Genomic DNA, 17971 nt, shown 5'->3' with positions numbered 1-17971 from the left:
CTTACTTGTGGAAGGGTCAGCCTTTTTGCTCTGACTGGATGAGGCCTATCAAATTAGAGAGAGCAATCTGCTTTACTCAGTTCAACAATTCAAGTGTTAATTTCATCCAGAAACACCTTTCCAGACACACCCAGAATAATAATGATAAATAATAATAAAATATCTGGGCACCCTGTGGCCCAGCCAGGTTGACACATAAACAAGGCAGAGAGTATGGCTAAACCAGAGAGGGTTTTGTTTCAGGTGTGTGGCCTGGTCTGGCCTTGGCACAGAGGTCTGGCAGGAAGAGAATCCTGGTGGGTAGTGCCAAAGCGCAGGCGGTGGGTCAATGTCAAGTTATATGGTGGCCAGCTGCAGTGGGAGAGGAGGGTGCAGCACAGGAAGTGCAACAGAATAAGAATAGTCTGGTGGGGTAGAGCTGTGTTACGGGGAGTTGTGGAAAACACGTAGGAGGATTTATCATGCAGGTGAAATAATGTATAAGTAGAGAGTCGACATGATGGCAGTAAGTAAACTTTGGGAAGATCGATCTGATGGAGAGCTCCCGTGTTGGAGCTCGTGTTGGAGTGTGAGAGCTCACACTCATTCTCTCCAATCCAGAGTGACAACTACTTGGCATATGCTCCCTATGGGTGGGATGTGAAGACCAGCCTTGCCTTTTTAGTGGGAATACCGATCCGGGCAATTTTAATGGGGTCTGATGAAGCACTGTTGTGAAGGAAGTGCAGAGATTTGCTGAGCTCACAGGAAGGACATCCAGCCTCCGAGACTCCCCAGAGCCAGCGGCATGTGAAGAAAAACAGGACTCATCCTGGATTTCGGAGGTGTGTGGATTATGTTGCGAGTTAAGAGCACAGGGTGAGTGAGGGCACAGAGGTGGATGAGGGTGGGGTCTGTACGCAGGAGGGAAGGAAGTTCTGTGCGGCGAGAGCTCAGAGGGAACGAGGGTGACTTTGTCAAGACCGGCAGCTGGAGAAGGGCATGGATTCCATGACGTGGCGCCCAGCAAGCCTTGCTGGGGAGTTAATATTCCAAAGGCAACTGGAAGCCATTTACGCATTTTGATTTGGGAAGAGAGTTCACTAAATTTCCACCTTGACTGCATGGAGGAAAGTGGATTGGACGTAAGATTGGAGACAGAGGCTCCCGCAGTGCTTGGGTGATGAGAATGGGTGGGAATGGAGACTCTGCAGCCGCCTCCCACCAACCCTGGGAGGGGTGGGAGGTGAGCTGAGCTGATCTCTAGATGTTGGAGGCTGTGGGGATCCTGGAGGAAGATGCGTCTCTCAGGTTCACTGTGAATGAAACATCAACCCCGGTAGTCAGATTTCCACCCAGCAGGGGAGGAAGAAGGATTTGGACATGGCGGTTATCCTGATCAGTGAGACTGGAGGGAAGGAGGGCAAAATCAGGTGGGTAATAGAAGTAATTCCCTTGAGAGGAAATTAAAATTGCCTTTAGACCTGCCAAGTTGAAAAAGCTTACTTGATATGTTGGTAGGTTACATGCAGCGTGGAGTTTTCCCATAGTTAGCGCTGCACGAACACTCATGCGAGTCCACGGCGGGTCCCCGGAGAAGCCGGAAACCATGCATCCGTAGTAACTGTCCCTAAGTGGTCACGTGTGGGAATGTCATCTTGTGGAACATTTACAGATTACAGACGTTTCGGTGCAGGTGTCTACCTCGCTCAGTATTTAAGGCACAGGGTTACCTTTGGGTTCATCCTTCATCACGGTGCTGTGGATGTGATCTTATACACAAGGCTCTTTGGTGAGATTTCCCCTGAGGAGGATTTCTGTGCCTGTTCAGCCTTGACGGAGGCCTATTTATACGGACATACCTGCTGCCCCTCCTCCCACACAGAGCCAGAGCTGGCCTGGTGTGAGCTGGACTTGGGGAGGAATACAGAACGCCCCTCCTCCACCCGGCAGATGCAGCCCCCAGGCCTTGGCCAGTTAAACAGGTACATGAAGGCCAGGCCCAGCCACCTGCTCTGAGCAAAAACTTCTCTTTCTCCGCGTTTCACTGATTCACTCATGTAATCACTGCTGGTTCTCTGTGTCTCTGCAAGAAGGAAAAGACACCCCTTCCTTTGGCAGGAGGGGCCCCTGCTGGACACAAGGCTGAGGACAGCGTGCAGCCTGGGGTTGGCCCCCTAGCACGTGTCCTGGGCCCTTTGGGCAGGAGGCAGCCGCTCTGTTCTGATGTCTCCACCTCTGTTTTCAAGAACTAAGTGAGTTCATCAGAAGCACAGAAGGCACTCTTACTAGGAAAGATGGTAAGAGTTTAGAATTTGTTCCGCCAGATGTTTTGAAGAAATATTCCGACTGATTAGAAAAATATGGACAAACTATTCTGGGAATGTCACAAGACCCGAAGTCGTTCTGAATGCGTAATTTATTAAATGGATTCTGTTCTTTTCCTGAAGACCACTGGCAGGCTTTCCTCTCTCCAAACAAAACAGTTTGCGGCTAATATATTAACATTTTCATTGGGGGAGATTTATGGATCTGAACCTGTGGTTAATAAGAAATCTTATTCATATTCCATGGAGGGGGGATTTAAAATTAGTTAATACTTTCCAGATAGTTTAAAAACAATAAAGAAAAGAATTTCCTTTGAGGAGAAAGGTGGGGTCGGGGTGCAGGAAGCAGCAGGTTACCATCTTCCTTCATAGACTAGTAAACAGGGCTGCCTTTGTTGATGCCAACTGCTTGGTTTTGCCTTATCTGGTTTCTGTTTACATATTAAACTTCCCCGAGTAGAAGGCAGCTTTACCCATGGTCGAGAAGACATTGTTCTTTTGTGTTTATGCGGCAGATCAAACACCAGCAAAACAGTGTTTGTGGTCTGTGAGCCCAGACCCCGTGAATGGGCCAGGCACATGGTTTGAGGTAGTGAGCTTTTTTATTTCTTTTTTTCCTTTCCTTTTTTTTAAATTTCTATTTGAGCCTTCATTCCCCATGTGTCCTAGGCACACATGCAGCCCCACAAGAGTCAGTTCCTGTCGGCTGAACAAGGGTGCCTGGTGAGCACAGGCAGGGCAGCTGTTTTCGTTTGTTCATTTATTTTTCAAGTAATCAGTTAATTTTTGAGATACAATTGACATATAACATTGTGTAGGTTTAAGGTGTACAATGTGTTGGTTTGATACTTTTATATATTGAAACGTGATGTCACTCTAGCGCTAGCACCTCCATCACCTCTCATAATTATCATTTCTTTTTTTGTGGGAACAACTATTAAGATCTAGTGTCTTAGAACTTTGATGTTTATAGTACGCTATTGTTGACTGCAGTCACTATGCTGTGCATTACATCTCCAGACTTATTCATCCACCAATTGCAAATTTGCAGTTTTAATGTGTCCGGCTCGGCTGTGAGAGAGGAGGGTATGGGTGCCTGGAGGGGGACCCAGGCCCTTGAAATTATGTTTTTTTGCAAAAGGTCATTGTTTGTATGTGATATTCAGATCAAATCACTGCCACCTTGAATAATTCCCAGTCCTCTTGTCCGAAGGGTGCCTTATGCTGGGGAGTTAGCATTTTTAATTTGCCCCTTTACACAGAAGAACTTTATTCCAGGATCTGTTTTCCTTTGCCACAAAGTGTAAGTATCAACACACGCGTCCCGCGCACACACACACACACACACCTTCAATCACACACTCACAGGCATATATACCACAGACACACACATGATTTTGACTGTAAATTTGACCCACCTTTGAAGATGTATTCCTGGAACCTGTTTGTTGTCATGACAATCAACAAGTTGGAACAATGGAACAGTTGACTAGAAATAGCACAAGTCAAAAGTTGTTGTTACTGACTTATTTTAAATAAATTTAACTGTAGTGAAAACCTTTTCTTATTCAAAGCCCAAGTAGAATTTTGCACTGTTCAATTGTGATATATATTCGTCTGGTTTGCTATTTTTTTATGTAAGTGAAAACAAAGTTATTTGTATATTTGGTACAGGTGTGCTTTTCTCATAGTGATCTTTAAAAATGAGATTTATAAACTTAGTTGTTCAAAATAAATCACCTGCAGGTTTTGTAAAAAAAAAAAAAAAAAGTTGGGGGGAGACCCAAGGAACCTATCAAAAGCAAACAAACAAACAAAAAAAGCTTTTCTAGAGCTACTAAGTAAGTTCCTCAAGTTGCAGGAGTGTGACTGAACCAACCATCGCTAAATTCCATTGTAATGTCAAAGATGCTTCAACCATGCACCCGCTTCTCCTGGAGGCCTCCCCATGGTGACAGAGACCCTGCCCAGAGAGGCAGCACGTGCTTGAAAGCATTTCTCAGAGGCTTTGCTGAGTTGTGAGTTTGTTACCGAACCAAAGTTGCGTCCGCTTGCCTACACGTAGTAAAGCCAGTCTGCACCACGATGTCGTGGTGAAGGAAAGGGCAGCATTTATTGCAGGCACAAAGCAAGGAGTCCAGGCAGCTCATGCTCAAAAGACCCAAACTCCCCGTTGGCTTTCAGGGAAAGTTTTTGAAGACAAAGTGAGAGAGAGGGTTGCAGGGTGATCAGCTCATGGACACTCTTCTGATTGGCTGGTGGTGAGGTGATTGGGCCTCAACATCATGAACCCTCTGGTTCCAGCCAGTCTGGGGTCTATGTGTTTGTGGGCGGCATCTAGTTAATTTTCTCCATTTGTGGGGGGTTTCCGTATCTACAAAGCAGCTCAAAGAACATGGCTCAGAATAGCATCTGTAGCCCTTGAGGAGAAGCTAAAGGTCCTTGACTTTGTTTAATGGTTAAACTATTATTATTTTGCCTTACTTGACTGTCTTCCTTTGCTTCTGCATTTTCTCACTTCTCTGATTACGTTTTTTCTTTGGAACTCAGGGAAGACCTAGGAAGCTGAAGTTTTCCACGAACAAGAGGCAGGTGGGGGACATGCCAGGGTGGTGGAAGGGAGTCTGTCCCAGGAAGGCCCCATAGGGTCCTGCTCGGTTACAAGCTACTCCATTTCATGCCTGTAGTGCAAGTATAGAATTGAGTCAGAAGAGAATAACTTAATCATAAAATATCCTATGAAATCTTAAAACCTCATGAGACTGCATTCTATTTAAAACACATCCATGTATAATAATAATTCCACTTCTTATTTACCTTCCCCCCACATTTTTAAGCAAAATTTTAACTTGAGGAAGATGCCTTGTGATGCTATGCAATTTTCTTCCTCCTCCCATCCCTCTGCAGGAGACTTGTGACTGAGCTGAGAGGCCCAGAGGGGTCAGGATGGAGTGTGTGTCCCTTGGCCAATTCCCGGCTTGGAAATCTTAAACAAGCTTCAGTTCCCTTATAGCTTAAATGTGCACAATGATACCTGTGCTTTTCAGGATCCAAGTGAAGATTAACTGGGACATGCTTCTAAAATATCCAGTGGAGTATTTGACACATTCTCAGTTCTCACCACCTTTCCCTTTGAGTAGAATTAGTCAAACAGCATTAATCCATCTATGATTTTTAACATGCTACAGCCTGTTTGTTACAGTCTTCTACTCCATGGTGGAAACAACATCTGGAGCATTCCCTTGATGTGTCAATCTTTTGAAAACAAAACAGCAACGATTCTTGGTTCCACAAATGCTAAGTCTCTGATGTTTCTGGCTCTGGACATTGAGAGATTATCTATACGTGGCCAAACGTTACTGTTCCGAGTTATGTATGAGTTAAAAGGAGATGATAAAGAAAAAAACAGATTGTTTGAGCTATAAGTATATGATTTTGAGACATAAAAGATAATATAAAAGACATTGAATATTGAGTTCTAAGATTTGAATACTGGGAATTGTGGAACCATTAATTAATAGGTGACATAGTTGGAAACTGTCAGATGAAACACTTGTACAGATTCACCTTGGTGGGTTTCGACCACTTTGTTGAGGTTAGGAGGAAAACATCAGCTGAGCATGGCTAGTCTACAGGGACGTCTATAAACCATGGCCCACAGTCATTCTTACCAATTTTCAAGTGTTAAAAACGTGGAAATGCACATGTGATTGTAAACCTTCGAGTGATTCACAATGGGAAAAAATAATCAAAAAGTGAGAACTATGATCTTTTTCTTCTATTTACTACTTTTATCTCAGAACAGACAAGCATATTTTATAGTTTAAACAATTCTACATTGTTAATAGCATGTGTTATAATTTCTCAAAATGTTCCTTATTTCACTTGGCTTAGTTATTTATCTGATTAAGAGATTCGTTAATGACAGAGCACATTGACTAAAGCTCCCCACATATGCAAGATATATTTTTTCCAGGAAGTACTCTAATTCTGCACGCACATTGCAACCTGAATATAGAAAGCACATCACACACAGTACCTTATTTAATTATCGTAAAATCATCATGAACTAGAAATGGAGAATTTTTTTACTTCACTTTTAATCTGTTTTTACTCCATTTTATAGATACTAAGATAAAAGTTTAAAATGTCATTAGAAAGGGTCAAATAGAACTCAACTCTGTCTCAGATTCTTGGTTGTAATATTTTACTAGGCATATTTTTCTAGGATTCCTTTGTCCTGTGTGTGGTTTCACTATTAGGTGATTTATTTCAAAGGGAAAACAAGCACTCTTCATCTCCAGAAAGTAAACTTTTAGTTTTTTCTGGTACTCATTTTCCCACTTTAAGATACAGTTTTGCTGATAAGTAAGACCTATATTTCTAGTGAAATCAACCTACACATTATTGAATAGTGGGAGAAATGTAAAATTTGCATAGGAGACATTGAGGTCTATTTTTTTGGATCATCCTCATACCAACAAGTTTTCTGATTACAGAGGAAAATACGATGAATCTTAAAGCATCATTCCTGCCATCAGGCCAACTGTCCTCTAAAATCCCCTATTTTGATTGGGTTTCTCCTGAGCCATTACAGACTTAATAGCCCTGTCTAAATGGCCCAGATTAACTTCACATGGCTCCTGCCCAGAATTTTACTGTTACATTCACACTGCTTCACGGAGCAGGTCAGAGCTGCTATAAATTCCCACCATATGCTGAGGTTTAAAGAAATATTTGAGTTCCACATAGGTGGAGCTTGTTAATTGATTAACTTTTAAGAATGTGAAAAGGAACCATGGTGTTTTGCATATTTGACTTTGTAATGTTACCAGGAGCTAATTATTCTTTGCAAGATGTCAAGTGGCCACTCTGAATGGAATTCTAACCTATGTTGTGATCAACAAGTGGGAAAGAAAAGATGGCACCAGGAAGATGGATGGAAAACTGCTGTGAGAACAAGAAAAATTAAGAGTCATTAGAACTGCTTATCATTAAGACTTTTTAGTCACTAGAATTTTGTGAATTTTAGGCAAGATGGCTCTGACCATCATAACCCAGCCCCTTGCTAATGTGGTTGCCCTTGACCTTTACCTTTTGTTCCATGGCCCCAAACCCCAGCTCACTCATCCTCTGGAGAAAGAGAAAGCCCCCAGGAGCTGGTCCTCAGCTCCCCCTCGTCCTCGGCTGCATCAGCTAAACCTCCTGTATCCCCTTGCTTGGCAGTGATGTCCCTTCTCCACAGCCAGTGTCCTAGATTCTCATGACCTTCCTCAAGGCCACTTTGCCTCGTCATCTAAACCTCAACTACTTTCTCTCCTAAAAAACCGAAGCCACAAAAAAAAAAAACAAAAAAAAAAACAAAAAAAAAACCGAAGCCACAAGCAGTGGTTCCTCCACTCCCTGAGATGCTTCTGGCCATTGGACCATATTGATCACCTGACCCAGATGTGGAGAAGGCAGTGTCCCTCCACTGTGCTCCGAGTCCAAACCCTCTGCCTTCCTTTGCAACTTCCTTCTCCCTTTCTTTTAAAGTTTTTTCCAGTCTTTATGTGCTTCTGCCTCAGCTTATAAGCTCCTGAAGTCTCTCCCACTCCCCACCTATTCCACTGGGCTGTTTCATTTAGACCCCTCCCAGCCAAGGTCAAGGACAAAGAAGTCCTCCCAGACCCCACGTCCACACCAACAGAGTGTGCGTCTAGCCCACAGCATCCTGTCTCTCGCTCCTATGGTCTCCTTGCTGTTAATTCTTTCTTCATCCCTAAAATGTTAGCGTCTCCTTTCTAGGGAGCTCATCCACTTCCATGGTTTAGTCATCTGCATGTTGATGACTTCCAGACCTTATTTTCTAGTCTTTTCTGAATTTCAGATCCTTATAGCCAATTATTTCTTGGAACACCACTTGAACTTTAGCAAGTTGTTCGAAGTGAACACGACTATGATAAAATACAACCTTTCTCTCTAAAAAACTCACTCCTCCTCTTGGGACGCCTCTCTGGATGAATGAGGCCCCCATATACCCCGCTTCCCCAGACGGAATCTTGCAAAGCGTTATTGACGCCTCTCTTTTCTCCTCCCCTGTGACCGGCCAGGCCCCTCCTCCCGGCCATCTGCCTCTCCATCTCCTCTGCCTCTCTTCCCTGCTGGTCTCTCACTGGGTCCACTGGCTTCTTTAGTTGCCTCATCTCTTTCCAGGGAATCTCACTGGGCTACGAAAATATTCTTTCTGAAACTCCAATCTGCTCATACCTGTTCTTTGTTTCAAGAACTTCAGGACAGCCCATTCCTTCCAAGACATCATGGAAACTCTTCTGCAAGATACACACAACTCTGGCTACTTGTCCGACCTCATCGCCCACGGCTCCTCTCACTAGAGGCTCGGATTTGGCTGACCTACGCGAGTTCCCCACGTACATCATGCGTGTTCCAGCCTCTGTGCCTTTGTAGGTGTTGCTAATTATTCCAGGGACACCCTTGGGTCTTGGATTTGCTTGGGAAAACCTTACTCAGGTGTCAACTCTTGGAACCGAAGCCTCCTCCCCGCCCCTAGCTTTCCTCCTTGAACCCTTCCTACACTCTCAAAATCAGGCCAAGTTCATCTCTGTTATTCTGCTTCCATACTGCGTCACAGCTGTGTCTTCTCTTGTCTCTGCCCATGGATACACTATCTTTGCTTTTGAGCCTCCACAGATGAGTTCTTGATCCTTCTATCCTCAGCTGCTAGTATTGTGTATTTGGTAGGTGATTCCTTTGCGTTTATTGAATGAAAGGAATAAATCAATGCATTAATCAACCATTTCGTAATTAAAAGATATTGACAAAAAGAAATAATAAATTGCTCTAAATTTAAAATCCTTACTACAAATATTAATTACAAAGCATACAATAGAACCTGCCAAATTTCTTTATGAAACACACAAAACACTTGTGACCTTCTCCGGGAAAGGGTGCAGCTCAAGTGAGAACTAAGTAAAACAGTGTGAATACGTTCTGGTACAGCAAGAACTTTTCTTTCTTCCGGAAACATCATGTGCTATTATGGACCAAAGCCTTATAAACACATGGGGACACAATGTCCAGGTGATTTCCATTATCCTGGAGACCAAATATGGCTGAAGTGACTTTTAACCACTGGGGTTTGACCACGCACCCAGCCATAAAGCTATGTGCTTTTCCTCCTCACAGGTATTTGAGCAAGACCCTTCGAGAAGAAGTATCAACAGCAGAGCATTCTCTGAACAGGGAGAAATTCGCTGTTTGGAAACAAGCCCTGAATGTAATTGGCTTCAGTAACTTGGTGAGTCATGCCATAAATATTCCACCGAGAAAATCAACCCTCTACTAATTTATAAAAGTCATTCATTCAAAACACTTCTGTGCTCCTGGAGTTTGCATGCTAGGGGGGGATAGACATAAACAAGAGTACGCTCAGGGCACAGGTGCCCTGGAGACAGGCAGAGGATGGGCTGCCGTCTTCAAGGAGGTGGTGGAGACCTTTGCCCGTTGGAACCATGTGAGCAAAACACATCAAAGAACTTTGCTTTGACTCAAGAGAAGACTGGCAGATTGAGGGAACTGTTTACTGCCAAGAATCACTTTGACAAGTAATCTAATCACCTTATTAAACTATCTTCTTCAACAACATGATTTAGTTTTTTCATTCTTAAAGAATTATCAAATACCTGCCAGCATTACAAAGCTGAAAAGTACTATTTAAAGGGTTTAAAGCCACTGCTGTGCGGTGGAAATGTCTATGATTCTGGAAATGCCCTAGGTCTGTGCCGTACAATATGGCAGCCACTGGCCACGTGGGACCGGGGAAATGGAGTTTTAATTTTACTTAGTTCTGATTACTTTAAATTGAAACAGTCTTGTGTGGTTCGTGGTTCCTGAATTGAATGGTGCAGGTCTAGAGAATAAGAGACAGGAAATGACCTAAGCCTGAGACCTCTCAAATTCCCACCAATCTCTTTGCTTTACACATCCTCTCTGTGCCCCCTCATTCAATGTGGCATCAATTTGAATTACAGCCAGTTCCTCGTTAGCGATCAATGTAAGATCGCGTAGGGGTAACTTTGATATGCCTGTAGTTCAGGAGCCCAGTTTTAGTCACAGATTTAAATATGTTTTTTTTTTTTTTCCTTAAACCAATAAGTTGATTGATTTGGGTCTTTGTCTTTTCCCTTGTCCACATGGCTCATGGGGCAGGGAGTGGGTGGAAGTGGTGCGAAGGTGGCGAAAAGGAAAGGGTAAGGAGGTGGGGACTCACCCTAAATGAATTAGCTCGGGGCCTTCACCCCAGCCTCACCCATTCAGAGACTGGAATTCTAGGAACGTGCAGTCATACGGTACTTTGGTCTTTGTGGCCCTGCCCATCCAATCTCTGTATTACTGTCTTTCCCTAACTCCTACCCGTTTGTACTTTTCTGTCTTTGCATTTGCTACTGTTGTACTCTTTTGTTATTGTTTTTCCCTTCCTACGTGTCTGAAATCTCTGCTTCCTTATGGGAAACTGGGATATAGACGTGGGTAAGGAACCATTCCACCAAAATATCAGTTGCTTGGAAACAGGGCTTTAAAAATCCGTGATTGATCCTCAGAGGCAGGGCAAGCAAAATATACCTTCCACCTAAGGCAACGAGTAGGGAATTTAAGTTTTTTGGTGAAAGAAATATGTGCAGTTAAGCAAACGATGTGAAGGTAATCACTTCATCTTGACCCTTTGGGGTGACTGGGATGGTGACAATTTAGTCCACACAGGAGGAAAAGATCATGTCCCATAAGATTGGGAGGAAGGTATTTCTGGGCTGGCAAGACCCTTGAATCAAAGCTTATGACTGTGGTCCTGGGAGATCTGACCATAAAACTGCCTCCACCCTGTCTTCCATCACGGACACAGAAAAGCAGCCCCTGCCCCTGCTCACAGAGCAGCTTATCTCTACCTACCTCTGTCGTGGCATCACCACACTGTAATCCGTGTTCGGGCTACTTTTCATAGCTCTGCCTACTTCACTGAACTGGATGATCCTTGAGGACACAGCGAAGTCTTGCTGTCTGTATCCAGAAGTACCTCTCTCCTAGGGCACTGGGACATTTAATGAGGAGTTACTGGATTTATTTAAAAAAAAGGGGGAGAGGGAGGTGTCAAGTAGCTTAAGATGCCCGGAAAATGTTATTCAGACAAGCACAAGTAAATACAATTAGAGACACTAGTTTGTGATTTGGAGGTTACCAAAAAACATTTCTAAGTCATGCCGCAAACATAGAGTATTATATCTGAAAATTACAGATTATCCTTTTCAATGCTCTCATTTTAAGGTAATAAAACTGTACCTTGTCCTGAAAACTAAAAGTTCTGGAGGAAATCCATAGAAGTCCCAATGACCATATTGTGTCAACTCTGTATTTATAAAGCAAATGAGAATTGTTCTTAGAAAAACTTCCACAGGCAGGAGCTTTTTCTTCCCAAATTACAAATGGGGAAACTGGGAATTTAAAAGGTTATGTCACTTGCCCTAAATGAGGCTTAACCACTTTTACTATTGATAGCAGAACACTGAATAGTTGTGACTCTGGGGAAACCCCTTTTAACTTACAGCTTTTCCTTGACTTTTTCTTCTTAACCCCAAATGACTGTCCAAACCCGAATCTGAGGTCTCATTTCTTTCTTCACGCAGCGCTCCAGGTTCCTGGGTATTCTCTCAGCTGAGACTCTCATCCTCCCTGCTAACGTCCATTTTTTCCCTGAGTTTCCCTTAAAATACCTTCAAAAATTAGCATTTTGTTTATTTAGTCATGGACGTTTTCATCACACCTCCATTAATTTTCCAGCAGAAATGAAAAATTCTGTACGCATAATAGCAGTTTATTTCAAAACAGAGAGAACTAGGAGATGGGCCCTGATGCTCCCCGAGGAAGCAGCCGCGTGACCCTGAAGTCGGCTTAGCCGCCGGTAGCAGTTCTGCCAGCCCTGGGGGGACACGTGTGAAGTCAGACCCTATAGGTGATGTCCAGCCAGTCAGACCATGGTTACACAGCCATTCCTGCTTCATCCTGAAACCACTCATTTATATCAGAGCATTACCTCCTCACTCTCTCTCGTTCAAGGAACAGAAAAGTTGGCTGCGAGAAGGAACACTGAGTTTCCCGATCTTGATTTTGAGCTAGAGATTGGCAGTTCTCTGACGGGACGTTCTGGGTCTGAACGATCACAGCCTCCATAGCATGCACGTCATTTTTTACACCCACTTGGAGGTTTTTCAGAGGATTGGTCTCTGAATCTTTCTTCTGGGCAGCACCGCTCATCTCTATTTCTCAATCGCGTAGGAGGTGGAGAACGTGTGCGTGATTCTAGCGGCCACGTTACACCTTGGAGACGTTCGGTTCACTGCTCTGACCGAGGCCGACTCCGCCTTTGTGTCTGACCTCCAGCTTCTGGAACAAGGTCAGTGGGACAGACCTAACAGTAACCTCACTGATGTGCAGCTTTGCAGACTCGCCAGTGGATGGCGACACAGTACAGAAAAGTCAGGTGGAATCAACCCTTTTTTGCTGGAGTGGGATTCAGTGAGGGTGGCGGAGGGGAAAAAAAGAACTGTATCCTCTTTCTTCTTCTTTCTTCTTTCTGGTTATGTGAATGAATAAGATGTACGTTTATGTCACAGTAACAGTGGTGATGCTTCGGCACATAATTGGGTTTATTTATTTCGTTCTAAGTATTCTCCGCTCCTCCCCCTGCCATCCCGTATATTTGGGGGGCATGTTATTAGCTGAACATTTAAACAGAACACAGTTACTTCCCTTTAAAGACCTTGTCACAAGCCTCTGTCTCCCTTGAAATTGCCTTGTCAGTCACTCCCAGATTTTTTCAAAACGCCTTAAAACCACAGGTGGTCGTGACCAGCATTATCTTCGCCTCATATCAAAGTAATTTAACCAGGAATTGGGAAAAAGCATTCAGGGCCATTTGTGAGGGCAGGAGGGAAAGAATCCTGCAGTGATTTAATGCAGGAGCCCTGAGAACTCATTAACGTTTCGATTCCTCTAAGCTGTTTCTCTAGCTGAATTTGCCAATTGCAGGGGTAGTTTCGTTTCTTTAATACACACATTTTCTAATGGGTCTATACAAACTCCTCAATTATAAAATACCATGTTCTCGCTGTCAAAAATATGTATTAACTTTATGCTTTCATTTAGTGGCTGGAATGTTGCAAGTATCAACGGATGAATTGGCATCTGCTTTAACAACTGATATCCAGTATTTTAAAGGTAAGTTTTTCTGTACTTTGCCTTTCACCTCTGTGAAAGTCTTTACACTGTTGAGAGGCCATTCTGATGAGCTGGTCACCTTTTTTAGCTAGTGACTCATTTGAGACAAATAAAGTCATCAGTCCAAGAGGATTTATTCAATTAGAACATTGGATGCGTTTGTGTATGTGGTGCCAGGCTGCCCTCTTCTGTGAAGAGCATCCTTTTCCCTCTTCCTCATCAGTCAGAATAAGAGCTGCCATTTATTGGGCACTTATGAACTGAAGGGAATTGTGGCAGGTGCTATAAATGTTGGAATTTTTAGTTCTTACAAGTTGCTAGGGGGTGGGCTTAACCATTTCCATTTTAATGAATGAGAAAACTAAGATTCTAAGAGGCTAGATAACTTTGGACATCAAATCGCCAGTAAATGGCATGCTTGGAATTAGACTCTAATGCCATCTGACTCCCGAGATGAATCTCTGTGCTGTAAGATCTCCACTCAGTGGCAAGAGAGTGCCTTTCCTAAACGCTCTTCACTTATCCACTGTAAATCATTGCCTTACCAAGCTGCCTCTTTACTGTAATTTTGAGGACTCACCGTCCAGCTGATATTTTTTTTTCTCAAAATCACTGCTATTCTTACCTTCTGTTCCCATTGGCCCTACTTGCAGATACTTTGGTATGTGGCTTGTAAATTCTGCCTCATCCCTAGAGTTCCCTTTCCGTGTTCCCAAACTTTATGGATCTCCCCATTATCCACTGAGTTGCCCAGAAGTCCTTCCTGATACTTCGTCCTCCCCCTTCTGCACTGAGTAGATCAGCCACAAGCCAGTTCTACCCCATAAATACTTCTCGTTCTCACTCTCCTCCCTTCATTTTCATCACCACTCCCTTAAACTATCTTTCTTTACTTAGATGATGGCCAGAGAATCTGATTAGTCTTTCACCTGGCCTTACCTCACTTTACCTTCCTTCCTCACTGCTTCAGGAATAAGCTTTCTGAAATGCAAATATGATTTTCATCCATGGATAACAGCCTTTAAAGGATACTCCAACTCCTTTAGGGTAAATATCATCCCTTTTGGAGGTCCTGAGAGGCCCTTTATTATTGGGGCCATACCTCACTTTTATGCTTCATCCTCAGCCATTTTCCCACCAGTGACCTTGCATCAAGAAATACACTTTCTTGAAGTTCTCCAAAGGCATTATTCTTCCTCACGGCTTTTTTTTAATTGAAGTAGAGTTGGTTTACACTGTTGTGTTAATTTCTGCTGTACAGCAAAGTGATTCAGTTATACGTATATATATATACTCTTTTTCATATTCTTTTCCATTATGGTTTATCCCAGGATATTGAATATAGTTCCCTGTGTGCTACAGTAGGACCTTGTTGTTTATCCATCCTGTATGTAATAATTTGCATCTGCTAACCCCAAACTCCCAACCCTCCCTCTCCCACCCACCTCATGACTTTTTAAAGAAACATTGAACTCCCCATTAATATCTGTAATTTAATATATCCAGGCCTCCCTCCTTACTCCCCAGCCATGTGGGTGAGAACCCCACCATCATGTTGGCTCTAGAGACCTCCATCCTATAACATCACAAGTGACACCTGCTTTCACCGGCACTTCGTGTGGTTCCGTCTCAGCGGCATTGAACTCATGGCCGCTTGACTCTTTATGACCTGCTGGTGCTTTTTTGTTTGTTTGTTTGAGCTCAGCTTGCCTCAGAGGTGGTTCTCCATTACCTGTACCTCTGTTGATTGACAGCTCACTAAGCCCTCATTTCCCATGGTCAGCATCCTATTACCGGACTCCCTGTGGGTTGAGTTGCAGTGGTACCCAGGTTGGGTGAGTTGCAGTGGTACGCAGGTTGGCCGAAGCCATAGAATGTGAACTAGATTCTCACTCCCTCTCAACTCTCCAGCATAAGTGCTGGCCTAGCCTCAATCCCAAATCATCTTTACTTATTTTTTTCTTGGTTTCTTCTCTAGTCTATTCTCCACTCGAAAGGTTATCACTCAAGATTTCAATCACCAGCTCTTTGAGAATAACATAGAGAATAACATAGAAATTACCTTAAGGCCCAATCTTGCTCCCAGCCTCCTGACCCCCACTTTGGTTAGCAGGATCACTTCTTTGAAAATATTGAAAATATAACTAATTTTCCAGATGCCTTGAGGAAGACTCCGTATCCAATGCAGTGAGCCATTATCAGAAAGCTTGTTAAGAGGGCCCTGCAAAGAGTCGGTTCCCTCACCGAAAGGAGATGATGCAGTCTGCCTGGAGGTCAAAAGCTGTGGTCAACATTTGCAGCAAATAAGATTGAAGTGTGCATGGCACTCACTTTAGAGAAATGTGTTTTCATAATCACCAGCAGAGACTTTGTTTATTAGAGTCATAATATGTTTTTTAAAATCTTCTGATATACGTGGATGTGGAGGGATAAATAGGAGGACACAGCTTGGTGGCTTCTGAACAAGGGAAAGTCTTGTGCTTATGCCTCCTCCCCTTCCTGCTCTCCCAGGAGAGATGATCACACGGCGACACACCATAGAGATGGCTGAATTTTACCGGGACCTCCTGGCCAAGTCCCTGTACAGTCGTCTGTTCAGCTTTGTGGTGAATACAGTGAATTGTTACCTTCACAGTCAAGAGGAGCCCAGCAGGTAGGTGTGATGGACGCTGGTGATTACGGTGATTCCCATAATAGCGACTTAACTAGGCTCGCTCTTAAAGATGCTTCATAATCCAGTGTCACCCATAGGTTAAACTATCATTAAAACATTTCATTTTAGCGCGGTGATTTTACTTCAAGGACTTGATTGACTAATTTTAAGGGATTTAAGCCCCCTCTGCCCATACGCACACCCCTGGATAAATTAATCAAATCATCTCTCATGCATAGAGACGCAAATGCATTCTCTCTGGACTGAAGGCATCTATGGCCTTTTAATCACCAAAAAGTATAAAAAATGTATAAATCTGGGAAGAAGACAGTTCAAGAATATCTAAAGCACTTCAGTCCGTTGAGAAGCCCATGTCTCTCTAGAAACAGTTTGATGATGTGTTTCAGCTCAGTAATTCCTCCTGTTTTCTTCACTTGTTTTGTGGATTATTTGATGAAGCATCTCTATGGTAACCATTTTGACTCCTGGCCTTAGTCATCTTTAAGGAGTAGTGTTTCAGGGCTGTTTGATCATCTAAAAATGATAGATCTTCTTGGCATCTTGTCGGTGGAAAACTTTGTTAATATTCTTGTCTCCAATAATGACCTTGGGCAGGGCAGGCCATTGGGAGCGAAACTGCATCCAGAAGTCTTTACACGTATGCTGGTCTTTGAATGAAACCTCTTGAGGATTTCTTTGTTGTCCATACAGACTTCACCAAATTCCTGAAAACGGCTCCTTTTAGAGGTTACTTGGAAAACATTAGGACTAATATGTATTAATGGTTAAGTTCTTAAATAAATCCAGATATCTCAGAAGATTTCAAGGACAAAGGCGTACTAAATTCTCAGTAAAATATGCACATAAAAAATCCACTGCACATCGAGCAGCAATGTTCAACGTATAGTCTGTGACTTGAGGGTCGCTGTAGCGCTATCTATGTTTTAGCAGATATACATTGATATTGGATGTGGTGAGGATTCTGGATTTTATTATTTCTTACTCTCAATTTGTGATTTCCCTTTAAATATGAAGATTATTCACAGAACAGTACTAGTAGGCTAAGACTACCAAATTAATCTTGTATAAAATCATTGGCAGCTCTGCTGAAGTTGACATTGAAAAAATTAACAAATAAATCCAGCTGCACGTAAAAACTTATAGAAAATTTCCATTTGCCATTTAAATCTTACAGAGCCTTAAATTATATAAATGAAAAAACTTATACAGAGTCAAGATTTTTGACTGCACACAGAGAAAATGAAAACATAAACCTTGGAAAACATATTGCTTCCCTTTCAGTGGGAATATTGTGTCATCGTACAAATTTATGATATGAGTCTTGTCTTTATGATTCTTTACTAAGCAAATGAATAAGGACAAGGATTATTGGAAAATTAGAGGTGAATTAATGTATCATAAGTTTAACTTCTAAAAGACAGTTTTCTCATTTGAGTCATAACTCCCATGTTTTCTTCTCTATTTCTCCCATGGGTCACCCAAACCTGAATTTAAATCCAAAAATAATGCAAAGAAAGGTTATGTTTGCAGTATTTCTAATTCACGGAAATTCACGGAAAGCTTAAAGATTTGCAGATTTACAGACCCATTTCCTAAGTCACAGAGAAGTTTCAAAATTTGTATAAACTTAGAATAGGCTTTTATTGTTTATGAATTCCCCAATTTCTTTTGGAAATTTTATAATTGTGTTAGAAAAGATTATATTAAAAAATATATATATTCC

The 17971-nt window shown here is 42.7% G+C and overlaps 1 protein-coding gene across 1 annotated transcript in view; it reads left to right on the top strand.

Moving 5' to 3' along the window:
- MYO16 (myosin XVI) overlaps nucleotides 1-17971 on the top strand; it is a 422800-nt gene that overhangs the window by 211019 nt on the left and 193810 nt on the right. The window contains exons 16-19 of the mRNA XM_061170768.1: nucleotides 9492-9603; nucleotides 12633-12750; nucleotides 13503-13574; nucleotides 16086-16227. Of these exons, the coding sequence (XP_061026751.1) occupies nucleotides 9492-9603; nucleotides 12633-12750; nucleotides 13503-13574; nucleotides 16086-16227 (444 nt within the window). The remainder of the gene's footprint in view (nucleotides 1-9491; nucleotides 9604-12632; nucleotides 12751-13502; nucleotides 13575-16085; nucleotides 16228-17971) is intronic.

The sequence above is a fragment of the Eubalaena glacialis genome, chromosome 16 (genome assembly GCF_028564815.1).
Source record: "Eubalaena glacialis isolate mEubGla1 chromosome 16, mEubGla1.1.hap2.+ XY, whole genome shotgun sequence".
NCBI classification, from domain to species: Eukaryota; Metazoa; Chordata; class Mammalia; order Artiodactyla; family Balaenidae; genus Eubalaena; species Eubalaena glacialis.
Note: the sequence above shows the minus strand (reverse complement) of the source record. Positions and strands in the feature narration are given on the sequence as shown.